The sequence below is a fragment of the Sorex araneus genome, chromosome 3, assembly GCF_027595985.1.
Source record: "Sorex araneus isolate mSorAra2 chromosome 3, mSorAra2.pri, whole genome shotgun sequence".
Classification (NCBI taxonomy): Eukaryota; Metazoa; Chordata; class Mammalia; order Eulipotyphla; family Soricidae; genus Sorex; species Sorex araneus.
Window position 1 is genome coordinate 25,779,544 of NC_073304.1, and position 25,406 is coordinate 25,804,949.

The 25,406-nt window shown below is 55.1% G+C and overlaps 1 protein-coding gene across 4 annotated transcripts in view; it reads right to left on the minus strand.

Annotated features, from left to right (window-relative positions):
• JDP2 (Jun dimerization protein 2) overlaps nucleotides 1–25,406 on the minus strand; it is a 45,778-nt gene that overhangs the window by 16,794 nt on the left and 3,578 nt on the right. For all 4 annotated transcript variants that reach the window (XM_055132106.1, XM_055132104.1, XM_055132107.1 and 1 more), the window contains exon 2: nucleotides 18,337–18,560. In XM_055132106.1, coding sequence (XP_054988081.1) covers nucleotides 18,337–18,537 — 201 coding nt within the window. In that variant the 5' untranslated portion in view covers nucleotides 18,538–18,560. The remainder of the gene's footprint in view (nucleotides 1–18,336; nucleotides 18,561–25,406) is intronic.

Sequence of the window (25,406 nt, forward strand, 5' to 3'; positions counted from 1 at the left end):
AACACAACCCCCCCACTCTGCACACCAGCCTCCTGTATCCCGCCGGGTCACTGGGGGCTTCATCTTACAGGCAGGAAACTGAGGCACAGTGGGGTGGTGTCCGCTGACTTGGGCATCGCTGCCTTGGACAGCCTGGGTGGGCCTGTGATGTCCCCAGAGTCCCTTCTCCTGACGTCCCTGGAGTCCTGCTTGTTTGTGGAGTCTTCAGTGCTGGGAGGATGACGCAGGATCAAACCCAGGGCCCTGGACCGGAGTGCTAGTCCAGCGGGGAGGGTATTTATTTGCCTTGCACGTGGCCAACCCAGGTTCAATTCCCCAGTAACCCCTATGGTGCCCTGAGCACCGACAGGAGTAATTCCTGAGTGCAGAGCCAGGAGTGTGACTCAGCAAAAAAAAAAAAACAAACCAAACCCCAGGGTCATGCAGGTGCAAGGCATCAAATACCCCTGGCCCCTTCCTGTTGGGTGTGTAGAGGGGATATGGGGGGCTAGCTGGAGATAGGGGTTTGGGCTCACACCCAGCAGTGCTCGGGGGCTGTCCGGGCTCTGTCTCAGGAGTAAGCCCTGCCGCTTGCGATGCAAACACCTTATTTCTGTTTCCCCCTAGGCTTTTACTCATCCAGACTCCAGGGCCAGCAGTGGCTTGATGGAGGGGACTGGGAGGGGGGTGTGGGAAGGACATCTCTCCCCTTTAAAAGAAGCATTAAAAATAGTCACTTCAGGGCTGGAGCGATAGTACAGCGGGTAGGGCGTTTGCCTGGCATGCGGTTGACCTGGGTTGTATCTCCGATATCCCATATGGTCCCCTGAGCACCGCCAGAGGTAATTCCTGAGTTCAGAGCCAGGAGTAACCCCTGAGCATTGCCAGGTGAGACCCAAAAAGAAAAAACAAAACAAACCAAAAACAACCAGTCATTTCACAGGCGCTTAGAGTCAGGAAGGGGCTCTTAGCAGGCACTGAGTCCCGTCCCCAGATCTTACACATGGGGAAACTGAGGCCCAGGGAGTGGATGCTCACAACAGGAGCCCGCTTCTTACCACCAACACCAAGGCCACCACTCAGACCTCCTGGTGTCCCTCTTGCTCCAGTCTGGCTGCAGCCCTGGCCATCTGTCCTCCTCCTCTGAGCCCTGCTTTCCTTTCCCCCCACCCCCTGGCCCTCCACCCACCATGCCGCTGTCTCCCGGGAGCCCGTCGTGGGGCGGCTGCTGACCTTTCGCTCTGGGCACTACCCAGGGGCACCCTCGAGGGGGCACACTCCCACCTCAGTGGTGTGAACACTGGTCTAGACACCCGACCACCAACTGCAGACTCAGCTGTCGGCCCCCACCCTGTCTGAGTCTCTGGGGCAGACAGAGCACCCCTCCCCTGGGCCTCTCCGTCTGTCTCAGGCCAGCTGAGAGAGCGGACTCTACACCCTACATCTCCCTCTGACTGGCTCCCCGTGTTTGTTCCGTCACCTCCACCTCCTCCCAGGAGCACTTCCTCCTGGAAACACCTCCAAGACGACCCTTCAGGCCCAGGAAGCCCACCCTCCGCTGCGCTACTCGGGGGCTCTTTGGAAAACTCCAGCTGGGTCGTCACTGGCCTGCAGGGGGCATCATGGTCCCCTCCGATGGAGTGCAAGCTCCACCTATGTCAGGTAGGGTTTCCCGCACCCAGCTGCGGGGCCCACTTTCCCGCAACACTGGACATTCTCCACCCACCTTTGCCCTTCTCTGGTCTCTGGTTCTCACTCTCAGCCCGTACAGGGGCCAGAGCTGAGCGTCTCCTCCTGAGAGGCCTCACTGCGTGTTACCCGCTCCGGGCTGGGGAAGGCGTGTCTCTGCTCTGAGCTCACCCTGGCCCTCACTGGCACTGCATTCTCTCAGTCTGTCTCCTCCATACCCGGGGTGAGGACGGGAGGGCAAAGCGTGCCGCTGCTGCTGCTGCTGCTTTTATACATGCAGGAGTCCTGCTATTTACTCAGCCATTGATTAAGCTGGTTGAATCGGGCGTGAACTCCACAGCAAAGTGCGCTTCTTGCTGGCCTTTTGTGGGCTGGGCACCTTACTGGCCACCAGGAGAGCTCCGCCAATGTCTGTGAAAGGGAGATCTGAGCGGACGGCCCAGCAGGAACCTGCGTGTCCGCCACCGCCCCCTTCACCCTGGAGCCTGGCAGCCACACACACATTCACCCGGGAACAAGACCACACACTGCGTGTGTGTCAGGCTCACTCACGGCCCCGAAGTGGCCCCCTGGCCACCAGGTGAAGCTGGCAGTGGCCAGGGCGAGTCACTACTCGCCTGGCTGGGACTGCAGGTGGCTGAGCCCTGGAAACCAAGGTCCGGTGTGCAGGTGTGCACTTCCGGAGCTGGGACGCCCAGGATCACGTCCATCCCCTAGCACTGCAGGCTGGGGGTCCAGATCGAAGACAGGGAAGCAGGTGTGCCCTGGATCGAACAGTGGCAGGGCCCACCAGGACCCCACTCCCTCCTGGGAAGGAAGAAGCAGCAAATATCTTGGACTGGCCGTTCGGCTCCACTCTCCTCCTGGGCATCAGAGCCCGCAGTGGACGTTCTTGCAAACCAGTCCTGCTCTGTCCCCTTACCGCTGAGCGTTTCCCAGACCTTGGGCTTCCCTCTCATCCCCCAGCCCTTCTTGTCCTCAGACAAGCCACTGGACTCTGGGGCTGCTTTGTGTGAACAGAGCAGGTAAGGACCCTTCTCTCAGCCAAGGGAAGAGAGCGGCTTCCACAGAGCGTTATTGTGTTGGAACAAAGCCTGAACAAGCCGGCTGGGGCTGGGCGGCTCCCAGCTGTGGACTGCCCCGCTGAGGAAGGAGCAAATGGAGCAAATGCTGTTTCTCCCAAAGTGACTGAGAGGGGCTGGGAGACGCAGGACAGATGACCCCGAATGGGCAGAAACCCTGACATGGAAGAGAAAAGGGGTGGGGAACTGCTTTCCTGGGAATCCCTCTGCGGGAGGGGGTGGCTTCTGTTGAAATGTGTCTATTTTAGACCTGTTTCATCTTTCTGGTTTAGTGAGGTTTGGTTTCCCACCAAGCAATCGATCAATTTTCTTGCCTAATTGACAACCGTTTCCACGATGTAGAAAAAAGAAAGTGCCTCCTTCCCGCAAGAGACTCCCCACCTCCCCCCCAAAACGCTTGTGGGAAAATATAAACATTTATATATTCAAAATATACTTGCAGGGAGGAAAAATTAGGCTTTTATTTTTTTCCCCTAGAAAAAGAGTTACACTTGAAACCTATCTGTTAACAGTTACTATGCCTTGAATTCACTGGAGGGGGAAAATAAAACCAAACCCCCAAACCCCACAGAAATGAGCGTTCCTGCAAAATGGCTATGTACAATGAAAGAAGATGCAGTGGTGGCAAGGAATATTCATGAGCGGGGCTGCATTGAAAGTCCCGAGTTGGCCAAAGTGGAACGTTTCAAGCACCATCCTCCTATTAAAACCCTGGAAGTCATTTGTCTTTCATCATGAAGGTGAAAAACAAGGTCCTTGGCTTAATTATTCTCCACCAACGCAGTTCCGTTTAATCTGTATGCAGGATGTGCAGCTAAAACCCAGCTTTCAGCCGAGGGCACAGCCAGCAGACAAATCTCCGAGCAGAACGGAGACCTCGATGAACGCCAGCTAATAAAAATCAGGGGACACGGTCGAAATTCACAGCCAGGGCTGTGGAACCGGAGGACCGAGGGTAATCTCTACTGCGAGGGAGGGATGGCATGAAAGACGGGCAAGTGGCAGCTCGGTGAGGGAGAAAGGAAGAGATGCGAGGATGCGAGGGGAGGGAGTGCGGGCGATGGGGTGGGGGTCGGAGTGTCCCTCCTACCACGATCCCAGAGTCCTTAGATCAGAGCCTGCTGACAACTCAGGGCCAGAAACAGCCAGAGATGGCTCTGGGGGGTTCAGAACCATTCATCTCACTCTCCCTTCAAATCCCAGCCCAGAAGTCTGCCTATTGATGGGGGGTGGGGTGGGGTATCTAAATTCGAGGCCTGGGGGGTGTGAACGCTGGCAGCGGGGACTCCATCCGGACAGGGAAGGAACTGCCTTGCGTTGGCCTGGCAGACTGGGGGCAAGGAGCACTTGACGGCGACAAGGTCCCTCCAGGAAACTTTGATAGATTTGGAGGAAACTGGTTTTAGCCATTCTCAGAGAGAAGCAGAGCCCGGTCAGAGCTGGCACTCCCCTCCCGGGAGAGCATCCTGGGCTCCCGAAGGGTCAGCCATCACCGGCTCCCAGGCACCAGCCTCCGGCAGTCTCCTTCAGGAGGCTGGGCATGGGCCCCGAGCATGCGCAGATGCTCCATCTCCCAGTCCCTTCCTAATGCTCCCAGAGGCTGGCGCCACTGTCTGCAGATCCTACTTGGAGTAGGGCCTATGCAATCCAGTGGATGTATCAGTGTCAGCAGAACAAGTCTTACCCAAAGGACACTAGACTACACTAACGGTATACTACAGCCCTTCAGTGAGAATAAGAAAATGTCTCGTGGTTGATGCCAAACCTTTGGATCAGTGGCTATGGGCAACAGCTGCAGGTCTCTGAATGCCTCGAAATCTAAATTATTCCTCTCTTAGGTGTTTCTTGCATCTACAGATCACACAGGTACATAGGCATCCATTTACAAGTATTCACAAAAATTTATTGGGGGTGGTGGTGATTGGGGTGATTGGGCCATACCTGGTGGTGCTCAGAGGTTGCTCCTAGCTCTGTGCTATGGGTTACTTCTGGCTATGCTCAGGGGACCATGCAGTGCCAGGGACTGAACTGGGGTCCACTATATGTAAGGCAAGCACCTTAAGCCCTGTACTATCTCCCCAACACACACATACACACGCACGCACGCACATGCACACGCAAGTAATGCTTTGCCAGCTCTCCTTGCACTCGCAAATGCCCCGAGGCAGGCGTCTCTGTTCTGAAGTGCGTACAGAATAGATGAGCCTGGCCCCAGACTTTACCTCAGCCGTGCTCTGCGTGGTGTTACATCTGATAACTAAGAGGTCTGAGCACATATGTGAATATGGATTTTTTTTTTTTAGTAGAATAGACACAATTAGGTTGGCAAGTCACTTAACCTCTCTGCCTGGGCTCCCTAACCACTAATGGTACCAATAACACCCACCTCTCGGGGCTGTGGAGAGGATCAAAGGAGAGCACGTCTACAAAAGGCTGTTTGCAAACCATAAAGCACGCTGCTTGCTGCTCGAGGGAGCCTTCTGTCTCGAACCCAGATGTCCTCACTACTTCAAAGACCTGGGCTGGTTTATAGTGTAGCAAGAGGAGGGGGGGGGTTAGAAAACGGCTGAAGGCTAGAACCACCTGCTGGCCCCACCCAGATGGACTGAATCAGCTTCTCTGGGCCCCAGATGAATCCTTTGCAAAAAATGTCTCCAGGGGCTGGAGCAATAGCACAGTAGGTAGGGCGTTTGCCTTGCACGCAGCCAACCCCGGGTTCGATTCCCAGCATCCCATATGGTCCCCTGAGCACCACCAGGGGTAATTCCTGAGTGCAGAGCCAGGAGTAACCCCTGTGCATCACCGGGTGTGACCCAAAAGCAAAAAATAAAAAAGTCTCCAGGGGACCCAAACGAGCAGCCAGGGAGCCTCTGCAATGCACAGTCCCTCATATTCCACTTTTCCTCCCAGTGCCATACGAAATCCTGCCTGACTGCTCTTCTTGCTTCTGGGTTGACTGCTAGCAAGGAAAGACAAGGCACGGGAACCAGGTGCTGGCCGCCTCCTGGCGTCTGGATTGAGAGGCGATTGTAAAAACCATCCTCGCTCACACAAGCATTGGGGTGAGGGGGGCAGCTATGCACTGTATTATCATCTTAATCCTCCCACACCTCCCAGGGGGTGGACAGAGCTCTCTGCTTTTTAAAAAGAGCTTGAGGTGGGGCCCGAGAGAGCACAGCAGGTAGGGCTTTTGCCACACACGTGGCGTGGCGGGACTCAGGCTCAGTCCCCGGCATCCCATATGGTCCTCCAAGCACTGCCAGGAGTGATCCCTGAGTGCAGAGCCAGGAATAACCCCTGAGCATCACTGGGTGTGACCCAGAATCTAAAAAAAAAAAAAAATCAATAAAAATAAGTAAAAAGAGCTTGAGGAGCAAGAGAGAGAGTACAGAGGATTTGATCCTTGGCATCTTACAAGGTCTTCCAAGCCCCGCTAAAAGTTATCCCTGAGCACAGAGCCAGGAGGAAGCCCTGAGCACCAGCAGTGTGCCCCCCGCCCCCCAATTTTTTTTTAATTGAAAATAAAGAGCTTGAATGAGACAAGTCACACAGGCTACATAATTTGCCCACTTTGTGTACAATGCTACTGTCTTTTACAGTTTGGGACTGTGTTTGTATTACCCCAGCCAGTTTTAGAGTCTTATTACTACCACCTGGACTGGAGCGATAGCACAGCGGGGAGGACGGTTGCCTTGCATGTGGCCAACCCGGCTTTGATTTCTCTGTCCCTCCTGAGAGCCCGGAAAGCTACAAGAGTATCCTGCCCGCACGGCAGAGCCTGGCAAGCTACCCATGGTGTATTCGATATGCCAAAAACAGTAACGATAAGTCTCACAATGGAGATGTTACTGGTGCCCACTCGAGCAAATAAATGAACAAGGGGATGATGGTGCTACACTGCTACCCATTACTACCACCAAGAGAAGTCCCATACTCCCGAGTTATCACCCCTCCCTTCTCGTCTCTCCCGGACCCCACTTCCTGTCTCCGTGAACCTGACTGTTCCGACACTCATTCTCAGAGGACTCTGCAGCACGTGATCCTCAGTGACTGGCCTCTTTCATGGACGGGCTCCCAAGGGCCAACCCTGCCGGAGCCAGCTGTGGTACTTTATTCCCTTTTGTGGCTAAATAATGACCCATTGTGTGGAGAGATCACATCTGACTTCTCCCTTCAGCCATGGGTGGACCCTGCGTTGTTTCCACCTGGCGAAGGGTGAGTCAGACCACTGGGGAAGCATGTGCCTGCACTGGCGTGTGACGAGTTTTCCTTTCCACTGGGCATATACCTAGGAGTCAAACGCTGGGTGAAGAAGGCCTGAATCAGAGGGCAACTCGACGCAGTGTCTTTTGGGGAACTTGTCGACTGCAGACGGTCCCTGTAGCATGGCCGGAAGTGGCCACCAAGCAAAGGGCCAGGAGTAGCCCCTGAGCAACGCCAGTATGGCTCCACCCCCTCCCCAAAAAGGATTACAAGTCCTCTGCATCTTTATGAATACTTGTCTTTTTTATTTCACTACTCTAGTGGGTGTGAAATAGTATCTCACTGTGGGTCTGATTTGCTCTTTCTTGATAGCTAATGATCGTGAGTTTTCAATTTTATTTTCTTTAGGGGGTGGAGCGATAGCACAGTGGGTAGGGCATTTGCCTTGCATGCGGCCGACCTGGGTTCGATTCCTTTTTCCCTCTCGGAGAGCCTGGCAAGCTACCGAGAGTATCCCGCCCACACGGCAGAGCCTGGCAAGCTCCCTGTGGTGTATTCAATATGCCAAAAACAGTAACAACAAGTCTCACAATGGAGATGTTACTGGTGCCCGCTCGAGCAAATCAGTGAACAACGGGATTACAGTGGTACAGTGCTAGGGGTGTGGCAAGTTTCCTGAGAATGGAACCCAGGCCCTCACACATGTCAGGCAGATGTTCTGACGCTGAGTCTCATCCCCAGTCCCAAAGTTAAGCATTCTTTGTGTGTCTCTAAGCTGTTTATGTCGTCTTTGGTAAAACATGTATTGAGACACACACACTTTGGCCATTCTTAAATTGGGCTATTTGTCTTTTTAAATAGAGTTGCAGTGATTTATATATTTTAGGTAACTTATTTATGTATTTCGGACTTAAAATTAGCAACACTTTCCTCTTATTCTGCTGCGCCTTCTTATTTCCTGTCCTTGAAAGCACCCTGGCTGATTGCAAGGGTGTCCCCCAGTTTAGATATTTTTCATTTTGCTGTTTGTTTCAGGTGTCATATCTAATGAAACCACCATCGCCTGATCCAAGGGAACAAGCTTTTGGACTGATTTTGTTTATTTGGGGACCACACCCAGTGGTGCTCGGGGCTTACTCCTGGCTCTGTGCTCAGGGATCACTCCTGGTGGGGCCCAGAGGACCATATGCGGTGCTGGGGCTTAAACCTGGGCCAGACACGTGCAAAGGCAAGCACCCCCCACAGTTCTATCTCTGCAGCCCCCCGACTATTTTCCCTATCAGCTCTGTATTTTCAGTGATGCCATAAAGCCCTTGACGCATCTGGCGTGAACTCTGGGACACGGTGCGAGGCTGGGGGGAGCCACCTCCAGTTTTACAAGGGAGGAAACAAAAGCTTGAACATCTAGGAACCTTCCAGAACTGGATGGTTCCCAGAAGGCAGCTATCCCCCTATGCTTCCAGAGTGTGCGGGCGCGTGCCTGGTGGTTCTGAGAGGGCCGGGGAGACAGATTATAGAAGCAAGCCCTGGAGAAGCGTCACTGGAGTATGCCATGCCCTGTCCGTGCAAAGGTCCTGCGAGACACGGAGGATACACTTGACCTCACTCACGCCCAGCGAATGTCAAGGCTGCCCATCTGCCCTTCTGATCTCCCGGCTCCAACCCTCAGGTCGGGCTGCCTTGGGTTGGGGGCTCAGTTGAGGGGCAAGAGATCTGTGAGAGAAGCTTCTCTCCGGGAGGAATCAGTCTCCTGTTCCCTGTGCATGCCCTCAGAGTCAGCTGGCTGGCACGGACAACCATGGCCACTTTTTTTTTTTTTTTTTTTGCTTTTTGGGTCACACCTAGCCATGCTCTGGGGTTACTCCTGGCTCTGCACTCAGGAATCACCCCTGGCGGTGCTCAGGGGACCATATGGGATGCTGGGAATCAAACCTGGGTCGGCTGTATGCAAAGCAAACTCCCTACCCACTGTGCTATTGCTCCAGCCCCAACCATGGCCACTTTATGGGGGAGCAACTAAGGGCGAGCTGTAGGAATCCCGCAGTGACCATCACACCTGGGAGACACACACGGGGTCACACAGTGTTGAAAGACCTTCTCCTGGACAATGTGTGACGGGAATTAAAAGTCTGCTTTCCTCCACACTGCAGAAATACCCCAACACGGGCAGGTCTCTGGGCGTCCCTGAAAGCCAGCCTGTGGGGCTGGCGGCATCCAGAGGAGAGGCCAGTGTGGTGGGAACGTGGAATGACTCACAGTCCCCACAGCAGAGTGGCTGGAGACAACCCCCCTCCTCCCCACCCCGCAACACACACACACACACACACACACACACACACACCCTCCCCACCCCCACGCAGCCAAGGTGCTCTCATTCCCCCTTTCACTGGTGAGGAAACAAGCTCAAAAAGGCCAGCGGAAGCAGTGCTCGGGCAAAAGAAGATGAGAGGCATCACTTCAAACGGCCACAATGAAAACAGCACGGTATTGGGATAAAGACGGAGTCCTCAGATCAATGAATATCCTGAGACAGGCCCTCGGCTATATGATCAATTCATCTTTGATGAAGGAGTAAAAGATATGAAGTGAAGCAAGGAAAACCCCTTCAACAAGTGGTGCTGGAAAAACTGGTCAGCTACATGCATAAAAATTAACTCAGGCCTCTTTCTAACATCAGGCACAAAAGTCAAATCCAAATGGATTAAGGACTCACAATCAAACCCGAGTGCATAAGGTACCTAGAGAAAAACATAGGCAGAACTCTCCATGACATTGAAGCTAAAGGCATCTTCAAGAACGAAACACTACTGACTAAGCAAGCACAAACAAATGGGGCTACATTAAACTAAGAAGCTTCTGCACCTCAAAGGAAATGATGACCAGGATGCAAAAATAGCCCATGGAATGAAAAAAAAATTATTTACTCAATACCGATTTGATAAGGGACTAATATCAAAGATATGTAAGGCACTGGTAGAACTTGACAGGGAAAAAAAAAACCCACCCAACGCCATCACAAAAGGTGCAGAAGAGATGAACAGAAACTTCATCAGAGAAGAAAAAGATCAGTTGAGGGCTTGAAAGAGAGACCACAGGGTTAAGATGCTGGTCTTGCCTGTGGCGATCCCAGGTTCAATCCCTGGCACAAAAAGGTCCTTTAAGCCCTGCCAGGTGTAATCCCTGGGCACAGAGCCACAAGTAAGCCTGATGTGGCCCCCAAACAAAACCAAAAACTAAGACCCAGGGGCTGGAGCAATAGCACAGCGGGTAGGGCGTTTGCCTTGCACGCGGCCGACCTGGGTTCGATTCCCAGCATCCCATATGGTCCCCTGAGCACCGCCAGGAGTAATTGCTGAGTGCAGAGCCAGGAGTAACCCCTGTGCATCGTCAGCTGTGACCCAAAAAGCAAAAAACAAAAAACAAAAAAAAAAACCTAAAACCCAGTTGACTTGTCCAAGGTGTTGCAGGAAGCCAGCAACACAGTCATTTCAAACCCAGCAGCTTGGCCCCCAGAGCCCGGAGCTCTTCCAGGCCCCAGAGTCAGCTCCTTAAGCTGGAAGCCACCCAGCACCTCGAGGACAAAACACCCTCAAGAAAATGAAAGTCCAGGAGACGAGGTGGTCCCTTATGAAAAGGGAGTTGCACCGCTGTCACACTGGAATCACAGCAGGACCCGGGCCTCACAGGAACCCCTTGACCTGCAGTAGCTCACTCAGCCTAGCCATGCTAGGAGGTGGGTGTTAGGTAGACTGAGGGGCCGGACAGATAGTGTAGGCTTGCAGTGCTGGTGTGGCCTGCAGCTGGTCCTATTCCTAGCACTGCTGCGCCCAGTATCACCGAGTACCACAGCCCCACAGGGCTGGTACAGCACCACATCCTCAGGCCCTTACATAGGACTGTGGGCAGGTTCCCTGCACAGGGCCCCCGCCCCCCCCCCCCGGGCCTCCTGATCACTGCTTGGGAGACCCCACCTGCCCCCCACAAATGAAAACAAAATTAAACAGAAAAATGGGAACTGTTAGCAGGCAACCCTACATTTCTCTCTCTCTCTCTCTCTCTCTCACTTTTTTGCTTTTTGGGTCACACCCGACGATGCACAGGGGTTACTCCTGGCTCTGACTCAGGAATTACTCCTGGAGGTGCTGGGGGACCATATGGGATGCTGGGAATTAAACCCGGGGCAGCTGTGTGCAAGGCAAATGCCCTACCTGCTGTGCTATCACTCCAGCCCCTTCTCTCTTTTTTTTTATTATTTTGTTTTTGTTTTTGGGTCATGCTCGGCAATGCACAGGGGTTTACTCCTGGCAGTGCTTGGGGGGATCACATGGGGGTCCTGGGAATCGAACCCGGGTAGGCCGTGTGCAAGGCAAACACCCTACCCACTGAGCTATCGTGCCAGCCCCCGACATTTTTCAGAACTGTCTGGTTTCCACAAAGGACATTGAGACCAGCCACGCCCCAAGCCCCCTGCCCAAGTGACCCAGGGCTAGGACAGCCTGTGTGACCAACCTGTCATGCTAACTAGGAATTTCAGAAGGTCCCTGGGTGCTCGGGGTGTGGGCTGGAGCAAGACGCAGTATCACAGGGCCACGTTCCACAGCCGCAATCACTCAGCCTCCCACAAATTAAACTATTAAAGTGGGGGTTGAGGGGAGCTAACAGCTTTTTAAAATGTGCTAACCAAGTGCCAGGACAAAAGTGGAAATCGGGGATTTTGAAAGATGAGTCGGGAGATTCTGTTCCAAGCCGTCATGGATCAGACCGGACCTCTCTGCCAAGTAAGTATGAGACAGAAAAAGCATCTCAGTCGGGTGGGGTGGGGGAGTGGAGGGAGGCCAACGCTATGCTAGAGAGCCACAAATTAAAAAAAAAAAAAAATTATGCAAGCCTTGCTAAAAAAAAAGCCCAGTGGGCTGCCTTTATGTTCTAAATCACTAAAAACACAGCACGCACGTGCCAACGTTTACCCACCGTGCAGGCTGCTCTGCAGCAATGTTGTGGGCTCAGGCTACACACGACGAGCCTCTTGGTCGGTGCTGAGAAAGGGCATATCCCCGAGAGCCCGCCGGGCTCAGCAATGCACGCCACCTCGTGCAAAGGGAAGACCTGGCCACGTCAGCCGCATCCGCCCCACCCCGGGAGAGGCTGGGAGAGGACTGAGGTGACCCGTGCAGACAAAAGGTCTCCTCTCCTGCCATGCAGAGGGGGCCCTGTGGGAACATCGGTGAGCTGGCAGGGGGGCAGCCGCACACCGATTTCTCAAGGTGGAACCCTCGAACGTCCCCCTCATGCCCCCCCACGCACAACAGAGGATTAGAAGAGCCTGAGGTATGCGCCATGCAGAGGCAGCCAAGGACTCTGGACACACAGACACACGCCACCCAGCCCTGGAAATCTGTATTTAGATGTTTTTCCATGGGTTTTGGTGGTCGGTCAAGCTGGAGAATGACGATTTGGTCTTTCATTGTTCTTTTTTTGTCCCCCACCCCTGCCTGAAGTTTGGACCTCGGAAGGCCAGTGGGTGGGCCCTGCTTAGAGGGAAGAACGGAGTGGGAAAGAAAGGGACCCCGGGCGGTGATGTGACTCGGCCAGTTGACACAGCTACGGCTCAACCCTGAGGCTAGGCCTTCAACCTGGCAGCCAGGCCAGGCACGGAGGTGGTGGATGACGAAAAGAGATGTTGTCCTATCCTCGGGACTCGAAGGTGGGCACACACACACACACACACACACACACACACACACACACACACACACACACACACACACACACACACACACACACACACACACACACACACACTACAGCAGATGACCCAGGCAGAGAGAAGGGGCCCGCGGGGACCCCGTCTGCCTTCCTCTCTGAGAGCAGCTCTGCACAGCCCTGCCCCTGGCCGCCTGTGGGCGTGGGCCAGAGAGAGCGGTCACATACTCTGGTCTGTTTTGGCTTTCTGAAAGAAGCCAGAATGTCCACATTTCCTGGCTCTTAAATATAGTAACTCATTCCACTTAGGAAGAAGAAGAAGAAAAAAAAACAAGAGAAGGCAAAGCACACTTTGAGAGCTGACGAGCCTCATCTGTAGGCGGCTCCAGCCCGGGGGATGACCACCAGCAACCTCTGCCCTTCCCCGTCCCCCAGCCCTGCCGCCACTGCACACCCAGGCCCCCTTCAGCGCACTGGCCAGATGCCAGAGGCCCTTGGGGGCCTGCCCAGCAGGTTCTGTGCTGCTGCAGGTGTGTGATGCACCCGTGTGTATGAGTACATGTGTGCATGTGTGTGTGTGTGTGTGTGTGTCTGTGTGCAGACGTGTGTGTACTGGAAGTATCCCAAACCCAGAGGGGAGGCACAACGGTCCCCTCAGAATGTGGGAGAGGGCCAGACCGTGGGAACTGTGGGGTTCTCGTGGGAGCCGCAGAACAGCAGGTGAAGAGGAGGGCTGTCTGGGAAAGCCAGATCGGAAGAGGCAGAGGAGAGACCAGGACAAAGCCCTGGTCCCAGCACCCCACACCCAGAGCAGAACAAGCCCAGCTTCCTTGGCCAGTCCCTCCGGACACACAACCTGGGTGCCCCCTCTCCTCTTGGTCACCTGAATTTTCAGCTTGGTCTAGAGGAGGCGGGGTGCTGACCGATGCTTGTGCCCCACTGTGATAATCGCTACCTGGCCTTCAGGTAAGCACTCTGTGAATAGCTGTGGGACAGACAAGGGCAGACAAGCAGCTGGCACCACGCGGTCTCACATCACGAAGAGCCAACTCGTGACAGCAAGGCCCGTACCTGCCAGTTTGTCATCTACAGAACCTGAACTGGGGCTGGAGCGATAGCACAGCGGGTAGGGCGTTTGCCTTGCATGCGGCCAACCTGGGTTCAATTCCCAGTACCCCATATGGTCCCCCGAGCACCACCAAGAGTGATTCCTGAGTGCAGAGCCAGGAGTAACCCCTGTGCATCGCCGGGTGTGACCCTCCCCCCCCCAAAAAAAAGCAAAGCAAAAAAAACAAAACAAAACCTGAATTCTGCCATTTGCTTTTGACCACTGCTTCATGCCCACGGACATGGCCCAAGAGACAGCGGTCAGCAAGAGGGCCACAAGGCATAGAGCTGCCCGCACAGTGCTGGTCGGTGGCTGGCATGCTCTCTGCTGAGCCTGACAAATGACAAAACTGCAGAATTGCAGGGCACTTGCTCGTCAGGCCAAGGCACTTTTAAAACGAAGAGTGCACTGGCCAGCTGACCCGGTCTCAGCCTGGAAGGGCCACAGGGAACCGGGGAGGCCGCAGCCCCTTCTGGTAAAGGCTGGGCTGGAAAGTTGGAGGCCGGGGCTGGTGTCCAGCTGGCCACGCCAGGCCTGTTGGATCTCCAACACGGTACAGGCACGGCAGCAGCGACCGCGAGCGTGGCCTTGAGGGGTTCTCGTGCGTGTCCAGAGAGCTGCTTCACCCCTGGCTCATCAGTCCCTCGGCCACACGTCAGCCAGGTGACCCTTCCCAGTCCCTGAGCCTCCAGTTCCTCCCACAGGGAAGTTGAGGGGGAGGACTTGGCCACCAGGATCGGACAATGAGTCCATCAAGCTCTTAGGCCTGGGTCTGGGGCCTGTTCAAGTGCAAAAATAAACCTGCTCCCAGTCTTATTTGTACCCATGAAACTTTTTTTTTTGTGGGGGTGGGGGTCACAGTCGGTGATACTCAGGGCTTTTATTAAATAATTTTATTATTAGAGAATCACTGTGGTGTACAGTTACAAACTTCTGAACTTTTGTGTTTGCATTTCACTCATACAGTGATCGTTTACCCATCCCTCCACCAGTGCCCATTCTCCTCCACCAAAGATCCCAGTATCCCTCTCACCACCCCCACCCCATCCCCCACCGCCCCACCCTGCCTCTGCAACAGGGCATTCCCTTTTGTTCTCTCTCCTTTGGGGTCTTGTAGTTTGCAATAGAGGTATTGAGTGGCCTTCATGTTCCGTCTACGGTCTACTTTTAGTTCGCATCTTCCAGATACTCAGGGCTTATTCCTCGTCTGCGCTCAGAGATCTGTCCTTAAGAGATTTCCGGTGTTTTTTTTTTTTATCTTTTTTGGGGTCACACCCGACGATGCACAGGGATTATTCCTGGCTCATGCACTCGGAAATTATTCCTGGCGGTACTCGGGGGGACCCTATAGGATGCTGGGAATCAAACCTAGATGACCGCATGCAAGACAAACGCCTACCCGCTGTGCTATCACTCCAGCCCTCTTTGTGAGGTTCGGGGGACCATACTGAGTGCTGGGGACCATGCCTGAGTTATCTATCTGCAGAGCAAGCCCCTGCCCGCTCTGGCCCAAGGCTCACAAAACTTGCAGGGATGGAAAGAGCAAGTGAATGTACCCAAGAGAGTGCACCATGCAAATGAGGCTTCTGCGTGCCAGTTCTCTTGCTGTGCTTCCCTCCCCGGCCCCTCCTTTGCTTTTTCAGTGGCTCCATCCCCCCAACACTACCCACCCCCAGCCCCCTTCCCCCTCTCCCACCGCATACAGTCTCCTTGCTGTGTGATCCAGGAAGCGTTTGGGGGGCGTCAGGCCCCAGGGCCCGGCCGCCCTTTCTCCCTCCGCCTGCACAGACCTGGCCGCTCCATCTGCCCGCTCGCCCTCGCAGCAGCGCCGCGGGAGAGCACATGCAAATGGGCCCTAAAAGCGGCTTGTTATTTTCACAGTCAGGATGGAGTGTGCTCGTGGGTGCCTGTGAGGACAGCGCGTCACTGTTGGGTACAGGGCATATGCCACCCCTCTGGGGGAGGCTGTGAAGTATAAAAATACCCAACCCAAATAGTGTCCTTCCCGACTCCCCCCACGAGAAAAAGCCAGCGCCTCTTACCTTCTGGGTGGGGGGCGCGGGGGCCGAGGAAGAGGCAGTAACTCAGGGCCTTCCTCCCCCCAGGTAAGTTCCCCTACACTTACACAGGCCCCACAGGGCCTTGCAAGGCCTTAGTGCCCAGGATCCTGTTCCACTATTTTTAATTTGTTTTTTTTACTTTTTGGGTTATACCCAGCGATGCACAGGCATTACTCCTGGCTCTGCACTCAGGAATTACTCGTGACGTTGCTCGGGGTGGGGGGGCATATGGGATACTGGGGATCGAACCCGGGTCAGCCAGATGCAAGGCAAACACCCTACCCGCTGTGCTATTGCTTCAGCCTCTTTTTAATTTTCTTTTGCAGGGAGAGGGTGAGGTTTGGGTCACAGGCTGCGGTATACTCGGGGCTTACTGCAGGGGGCTGAATCCCGGCCTGTGGCTCCCAACAATGGTGCTCGGGTGGCTGTGCAATGCCGGGCCCAACCCAGGGGCTCCCGCAGACAACCCAGGGCCCGGCACTCCAGCATGCCACGCATCTCTGGAGGGGGGGGAGTTATTTATTTATTTATTATTAAACCCGGTGATGATCAGGGCTGACTCCTGGCTCTTCACTCAGGAGTTACTCCTGGCGGTGCTCGGGGGACCATGTGGGATGTTGGGGATCGAGCCCAGGTCAGCCAGATGCAAGGCAAAGGCCCTCCCCGCTGTGCTATCGCTCTGGCCCCATCTGATGGTTTTAACTGATTGTTCCACCGTGCAGAGACCCAGGATGCAGGAGCCTGTGGGGTGAATAGAGAAGCGTCCAGGGTCCTCAGGGCGAGAGCAGGACGATGCACAGCCAGGAGGGGGTGACCCACAGCACAGGCACCCGCTGAACGGGTTCCAGTGGGTATAAGGAACACGTCAGCCCTCAGCTGGCCACCACTGGCCTTCGCTGGACACCTAGGATGGGTGGGCCCCAACAATGCGCCTCATCTAGCTGCCTGGGGTACCGATGGCTCCAGCAGGGGCCACACGCTTGGGGGGAAGGAAGGTGTCAGGCGGTGACAAAAGTGAAACGACAGTGCCCGCGAGATCAAGGATAAGCAGGTGGGGGCAGGAGAAAGGGAAGGGGTAAGAGGCTCCCTCCATGACACTTCGCTGCTGCTGCCACACCGGAACTGGCCCGGGCAGTCAGATCGCCCAGTGTTTCAGTCAAAGATGAAAACCCAAACAGTTCCAGGGAACTGTTGGGTCAGGTTTCTTCTCAAACGTGGGACAGGCCAAACACAACACTTCACAGTTTTGCCAACCCCCAGTCGAGCTCCTGGCAGCCCTCTGCAGTCTTTGCGAGGGGAGGGAGGCCACAAACTGAAGACTCCCCGCAACTTTCCTCGCTGCTGGGGCCCAGTTCCTCTCTCTCCAGAGTCCCTTCGGGGCCAAGCCTGCGTCCATCTCTGCTAGCCACAGTGGTAGGGCCCCTGAGCACCAGTAGGGGTCACTCCTGAGCACAGCTCCTGGACTAGGTCCTGAGCATCACTTGGAGTGGTCCAACCCCTGCTCTCCAAATGGTGGGGGGGGGGAGTCCTTTCCCCAGACCACCACAGAGTGCCTTGTGTGCGACACCCACAGCTGCTCCCTTGACTTCCCGCCCTCCCAACACCAGCTGGTCTGCCTTCTCCCGGGTGCCCATCGCTGGCACTGGGGCAGATCGTCAGGCCTGGGAAAACGATGCAGGCACGCACAGCAGTGATGCTCACCCAGGCGGGGGACTTCCGCTTCTCGCTGGTCCCCAGGGAAACCCTACACTCCTGCACAGAGGACTCACGGACGCTGCAGCTGCAAGGGCCCTGCGGAGGGGGTGCAGGGCAGAGTCCCCTGCAAACACCATCTCATACGGCGGGGGAGGGGGGAGAGGGGGCGGGCAGGCACAGCTGCTTGGGGAAAAGGTGACGCCACCTTGACTCTAAGTGCCACCCCCACCCCCCAGTTCTGCTGTGACGGTGGCAGCCCAGACGGTAGAGATCATCATCATCACAATGATGCCAAAAAGAAGTTGGGGGTTTTGTTGGGTATTTGAGGGCCATACAGGGTGCTGGGGATTGAAGCCTCATGCAAAGTTTGTGCTCCCACCCTCTGGGTCATCTTCTGGGCCCTGAGAGAAAGCTTCCAAGATCATCCCCGACTCAAACACTATACACATTCAACGCCCGAGCACCGGCACGCTGCTCCAAGCGCTTCCCGAGAGCCCCAAGAGAAAGCCAAAGCATTAATACTCGTTACTGCTACCCCTAACCTCTCACACCAAGCTCCTGGCAGAACCAGACACAGGCCTGGCCTCTGGTGCTAGCCCAGGGCCTCTTAAACCTTCTCCGAGGAGTTGTAAAAACTACAGATTGTGATTCAGGAGTTGCAACATGCAGACAGGGCCCCCCCAATACAACATGCGGGTCTTACAAACGACTGGCCTCAAGGACACTCTGGGTCCCAAGAGGCCACTGTCCTGAGCATCAGGCTCAGGTCACAGGCGTACCCGGAGGTCTCGCCCTGGGGGAACCAAGGTCTGCTCACCTCACTTTTCACGGGTTGGGGTCTCTTGCCCAGCTTCACCTCCAGGAAGTGCAAAGGGGCGATCATGGCCCCAATGTTGCGGATGTCGGCGTATTTCAGCTCCTCTGCAGTCAGGGCCGAGCTGGGGAGTCCGGTGAGGGGGCCGAGCCCCGGCAGTGAGCCCGCAGTCACGGAAGGGTCCGGGATCTGCCCAGGCATCATAGCAGGAGACGCGGCCAGCCAGCCTGGAGAGGGCAGGAGGAGAGCAGGGCGGTCAGCCAGGAGCGTCCAAGAAGGGCTGAAGCCCCCAGGTTCGGTCAGGAACCTCACCCCTTCTTTCATCAATAGCCTCGGGACCCCCGGCCCACTCCGGTGCTCTTCCTGTCCTTCAGTCCATCCTGTCCTGGAGGAAACATGATCGTCCACGCCAGAGTTACCCCTGGTGCTAAGCATGTCCCCCTGTGAGGAGCCACATGGAGCCAACACCTGCAATGGGGTCCTGTGTCACCCCATCTGAGCCCCCAAGACCGGCTGAGATGCCATCACACACAGGGAAGAGCCAGGGCTGGACCGACAACTCGCGCAGAACTGGACAGAGCTGGAAGCGGAGGGGCAGGATTTAAAGAGCCGCAGGCACCTGTTTAAGAGGGGCTATTTCTGGCCTGGCACGGTGCCTCCCCTCAAATCGCACAGCCTGCGCTGCCTACTTGTCAAGACACTCTGAATACAAGATGAGGCAGATCTAAGTTAAAGGTGAGTGTGTGTGTGTGTGTGTGTGTGTGTGTGTCTGTGAGGAAGAGACTTAGGCAGAGGAGATGGAATTCATTCGAGTGTGACCCCCCCCCCCACCCACCGCCAAGGAGTCTTGCCCCAGAAGGGTCCCACACTGTCTCTTTATTCTCCACTCGAACACATTCTGGCTCTGCCCTGCCCAAGATATTTGCAAGGGGAGAGAGATTCAGGAGAAAAATTACTCAGATCAATGCTAAGGGAATTCTTGTTTCTTCCTCCTTTTCACCAGAGAGGCTCCTGGTTAGAAACAGTCATTACAAAACAAAGATGGCAGTGAAGAAAGCTTGTTTGCCAATAAAACCTGGAGCTCTCTGGTCCCTCACACAGGTCTGCACATTCTCCCATCCACCTACCCATCCGCCCATCCACCCATCCGTCCACCCACCGGTCTGCGCATTACCCCCTCCAAGCCAACAGGCACTGAGAATGCAGAACTTGTTCAGGCAACATGAGTTTCTAAGTCACCTCATAAGTAGCATTTTAGTTCAAAGCTCCTGGATTCTAGTCCTGCAAAGAAGACGATTTCTCCCTCCGCACAGGCGATAAAAATATCATCCTGCAAAGCCTGGTGGAGTAGCCTGGCCCCTGCTTTCCTTTGTCCCTGTCTCTTGCCATGTGGGCCGGGGGTATCTGCTGTCCGTTGGCCTATCGCTGTCAGGTAGTGTCCTCTTAGGACCACGAGAACTGGGCTTCCCTGCCTCCAAGAGCAGCCCTGGGGCGAGACGCACAGAGACCCTGGCCCTGTTTGGATCCTTGGGTCTAGACTTCCAGAGAGGGGCTTTGCTGGGGATCCTGCTGTCCCCATTTCAAAATCAAAGGTGTCCAGTGGCTCTTTCTTTCTCTTCGTAGGTCCTTGCTCAGGGGGAAAGGGTATGAGTGATTTCACCGCCCCCCCACCATAGGCCTCACGAGTCCCCACTTTCTTGGGCGACAGGCCCTGGTGAATGGGCCTGTTACTTCACCCTCAGCCCATCAACCAAGTCTATCCAGGAAGCACTGGCCCACCACTTCCTACCTGGCACCACACTTGCATTGGGTGCCCCTGGACCCTTCTTCTGCGCCCGCCTGCTCTGCACCCCCTTCTTCACCCACAGCCTGTCCTCCTCAGTACCAGCGTACTCTCCCCCCCACCCTCCCCCCCAGTCAGCTCAGGGAAGGATCAGAGACTCACTCAACATCAGGCCATACAGACCTCACCACATCCTCATGTAGCCCACATGAAATGGAAACTTGGAGAAGTTAGATGACTTATCCGAAGTCCACTTCCAGCAAAGGACAGTGCCGGGGCTGGATCCCGGGCTCCGAGGTGGGGAACTGAAGCTTCCTCAGCCTGCTGCTCGCCGAGGCGCCCAGGCGAAAGAAATGGCCTTCTAATGGGGCACTTTCCGACACAGACCCATCATGCGGGGTCCGCTGGCTCTCCTCTCTGATGGCCCTGGACTCGGACACCCACCGGGAGATCCAGGCTGAGGCTCCATGCAGGAGCCCGCAGCAGCTGAATGGAAGTCCAGACACAGACGTGCGCTGCACTGGGGGTTGGAGCCACAGCCAGTGTCACCCTCTCACCCGTCAGCCCCCCCACCCCCACCCCGAGCCGGGTCCACAGCACAGCAGGCTGCTCTGGGAGGCAGTGGGTCCACTGCATCTCGCCCCCACCTTCCCGAGAGAGAACAAAAGGGACGGATGGGAGGACTCATTCCTGCATGGCAAAAAAGATGCCCAATCTCAGTCAAGTGGACACCCAGTGGGCACAGGGAGTGATGTCAGGCCTCCTGAACCTAATTGAGGAGGGAAACTCAGAAGAGGAGAAACCCTACAAAGTTCCCTCTTCTAGACCTGTACGGAAGCTACCAGACATCAGTGACCCCCCCCCCCAAAAGATGCATAACTGAGCTCATCGGTACAGACAGGAGGTGGGGGTAGGGGGTAGGTGCAGCGGAAAATGCTCAGTGTCGGGGGCTTCCACAAGAAGCACCTCCTAGAGGGGGCAGGGGGCACACCCCAGGTATGGAATAAAGCAAAAACATAGAGCCCCTTATGGTCAAAGACTCCCGAGCCTCCCTGTGCTGCAACGCTCCCTTGCTGCGTGGTCACCGGCGAGTCGAGGGGCAGTATCCTGGGACCAGCAGCAGTCATGGCAGGGGGTGCTCCCTCAGAGGGGTGGGGGGAAATACTTGTTGAATGAATGAATGATAAATGTATGAAGCCAAACTCAGTGAGACTGAGTCGGCTCTGGACGTCTAGATGCTATTTATCAGGCCGGGATGCCGACACCCACAGTTTTCATTTCCACAGTCGACCCCAGGAATCCTCCAGAGGCTTCTGGATGTTTCCCTGCCTACACCATCTCTGGGAGATGGAAGCCAGACCCCTCTGCTCAGGCACGAGAGACTCTGCCTTAGCTTCTGTTTATTTCCATACAGATGGTATAAATGAGACACTAACAAATGATCCCCCGATATAATGAATTCTCAGCTCCTGTGGAACCCCGCTCCTGGGCATCCCCACAGCAGTTGTGGGGGGGGGGGTGGCATAAATTCTTATCATTCCTGTTCCACGGTGAACTCATCCCAAACACACCCTCACTTGGGGCAGCAGGCCACAGGCATTCCCTCACAGAAGCAAACCCCCCTTCTTTTTCCTTCCCCTCCGAGGGCACCCCTAAGTGCTCAGATACAAACCACAAAGTCCTTAACACATGCCATTCCTGGGAGACACCCACAACAGCTGACATTTGCCAGCGAGAAGTCAGCAGGGCCGGGTGGGGAGGGGCAGGAGCGGCTGCCTTTCATAATTGGATCCTCATTAACTGTAAGGAGCTGGCTGGTGATCCAAGACCGAAAGTCAACTTTGGTGATTGGAAAAATGAAACAATTTGATGTGATTTATAGTTCAATTAAAAGGAGGGGGGGGCATGGAGGGAGGCGGAGGCCACCAGAAACAGCCCGGAGGAATTGACCCACTTTAAGGAAGACAGGAAAGATGACAAAAGGGGAAATTGTTTCCCATTTGGCGCAAGGCAGGCTGTGAGCTAAAAGCATCAGGGAGCCAGTGGTCTGAAAGGGGGATAAATGCCCTCCGTTAGGAACTGGGATGTGGACCCGACGAGCAAGTTCTAGAATCGGGCAGAGCCCCCGTATTGGCAAACAGGGCCTGTCCTTCAAAAGACAGGCCCAGAATCCAAAACGGCTTTGGCAATTTGAGACACTGACCAGGAATAACTTGGAAACCAGCCAAGGAAGGAAACCGTGGCTTTACACAGCTCCAAAACGCCACTGAGGAGCGAGTCCCGAGTAAGACAGAGAGCGTCCAGAGGCCAGAGCAGACCCTCCCCAGTGTGGGCCTGAGATTTCTAGGGCACCGGATACAGCCCCCTAAAAGCTGGGTTGAAGAACATAGGGACCAGATCTATGAGTCTAAGTAGAAAGAACCCAAAGGAAAGATCTGATAAAGGTATCTGATTACAGTTACACGGTTTGGGTGAAAAGTCACAAAACACTTCCAGTCTAGATAATGGGCTTGAGATACTTGGGGGAAAAAAATAACATCAAGTCATCTCAGTCAAAAGGGAGGAAAGAAGGTAAAAATAGGCTTTTTGACTCAAATTTTCTCTTATTTACAGTCTGCAAATCTTTTTTTATTTTTTTGCTTTTTGGTTCACACCTGACGATGCTCACGGGTTACTCCTGGCTCTGCACTCAGGAATTACTCCTGGCGGTGCTCAGGGGACCATATGGGATGCTGGGAATCGAACCCGGGTTGGCCCCGTGCAAGGCAAACGCCCTACCCACTGTGCTATCGCTCCAGCCCCAGTCTGCGAATCTTAAGATACCTTGAGTGTGTGGGAGAGGGGTGGTCTGTGCTCAGGGATCACATGCAGTGCCAGGGGTCCGAGTGGGATTGACTGCATACTCGACACATGCCCCAACCCCTGTACTATCTCTCCAGCATCTAAGTCTGGCTCTGAGGGGTCAAACTTAGACTATTCCTACGGGAAGCAGTCTAACCAGCACCTTCACCAAGAATGGCAAAGATGGGTTGAAAGGGAAAAGACAGGCCGGCTCAGGAGACAGCACAAGTCTTGCGTGCGGAGAACCCCGGTTTGCTCTCCAGCACTGCATGGCCACCCCGGGAAACACCGGGTACGGTACTGGAGGCCTCTGGCATCTCAGGACATACTCAGGCCCCAACACTGAGCTGTCGGGTCCACTTGGCCAAGAATCGCCTGGTATCACCGCCCCCCCCCCCGCCCCCAGATCCCTGAGCACCATTTAAAAGGCATCTCTCCCCCAAGAGAAGAGGCATGCTTGGAGAAAATTAGGATCAACATCATCGATCTGCAGGAACATCTGAAGGGAGATTAGCATCCTCCGGGGTAGGTGAGCGGGCCCCTGGGAGCCAGGGGTGGGTATGCAAGTGGCCGTAGGCAGCCTGCTGCTGCAGAAGGACAGAGAGTGAGGTAGGACAAGGAGCAAAGAAGTTCACAGGGGCAGGCCCCAGGGGCACTGGTGGGGTTGGAGGTGGATGAGGCGCCAATGAGAAGAGAGTGAGCAAAAGGAGTGTGTGTGTGTGTGGGGGGGGTCTTGGGAGGCAAAGCCTGGGAGAGTTCCCGGGTGGAAAGGTGGAAGGCAAAGCCAAGGAGGCAGGAGATCCTGGGGGGTGAGGGGGTGTGGAGGGGAAATAACATCAGGAGAGAGAGACTTAGCTGCAGGGGGAGGGGTGTAGGGTCACAGAACACAGAACCCTCTCCCAGGAATCCTGGCACACGAAACACCACACCTGTTCTTGGAGCTCAGGAATTATCTGGGCTGATCTCTCTCCTGGAATCTCAAAGGATGTAGGTCAGCCAGCCTCAAAAATAAATGAGTAAAAAATCAAGGCGACCCAGAGTTCAAGGAGCAACAGGCCAGAAATAAACCCTAAGATTAAGAACAGGTTGTAAGAGAGATAGACAGACAGACAGACACAGAGACAGAGAAGAAAAGTGCCTGCCATTAAGGCAAGCTGGGGGGCAGGGGGCGAGGGGGAGGCAGGAGGGACACTGAGGACACGGGTGGTGGGAAACAATACACTGGTGGAGAGACAGGTGCTGGAACATTGTATGACTGAAACCCAACCATGGAGCCCAGGCAGACATGAGCAAGGGCACTGAGGCCAGCTGGCCTGAGTGGGAGTCCCAGCTATGGTTCCCCCTAGCTGTGTGATCTTGGGCCAGGTCCCTGATGTCTCTGTGTCTCACATGCTCAGCTGTCACGTGGGCTTGTTATTCTTGGTCCTGACAGGCTGCGAGAGCATTCCATCAGTTTGTCACTGGGAAGTACCTGGAACAGCGCCTGCACCTAACGCCTGTGGAGTGAGCCCAGCCCCGGGCGCCTTCCTTCCCCGAGAGCCCCAGCGCGGGGGTGACCTGGAGCTCAGTCCCCACCTAGCACACATCTGTCGTTCCGATGGCCTCAGAGGAATCCCCTCTCCGCTTCCCCACTCCTAGGGCTGCTGCGGCCCTGGGGCCAGGCCATCCTGCCTGAAATGGAGCGGAGTGGGGCAGGTCAGGACTGGATACAGAGGTGCAGAGATGAGGGCTGGCCCCTGCCCTTTGCCTTGATTTCTCTGACGTTCCTGTCCCTGCTGCAGACAGGCACACAGCTGCAGGGGTCACTGGTGTCCCGGCACCACCTACCAGCTAGCTCTGTTCCTCCCGGAGCCAACGGGAGATCTTCTGAGCCCTCTCTCCCCGCACTGCGGATCTTTCCAAGGAAACAATAAGGGGTGGCAGACCTCAGCCCTGCAGAGCCATCCCAGTCCCAGAGGAAACTGGAACCTTTTTTCTGGAGATATTTACTCTTTCCTAGAGATCAGAGAAATGCTTTTGCAAGGCCTGATGTTCTCCTGACTGAATGTAGGTGCTCAATAAATCCACTTCAGTCCTATCAGCAGGATCTTTATCTGGAGCCATGAAAAGTGCCCCAGAAAGGCCTAGGCGGGCCTCTGTCCTCTCTGCCCGCTCACCTCATCTCTGCTCCTTGAGGTCAGATGCTCACAGCTCCATATGCAATATAGACATGCCAACCAATTATGACAAAACATTTTGGCCCTTTTTTTAAAAAGTGTGTTGGTGAGCGGGAGCTTCGGAAGGGAGCTCTGGAACTGAAATCCCAGGATCGCAACAAGAAAAGAGGCTTGAAAATGTCCCCATTGGTGGGATCTGGCAGGGCACCCACCACCCCACCCCCCAGCCAGCAAAGAGTGTAAGAAACAGGCGAAAATTCCAGCCCTGGGTTGCTTAAGGCATTCGTCTCTGC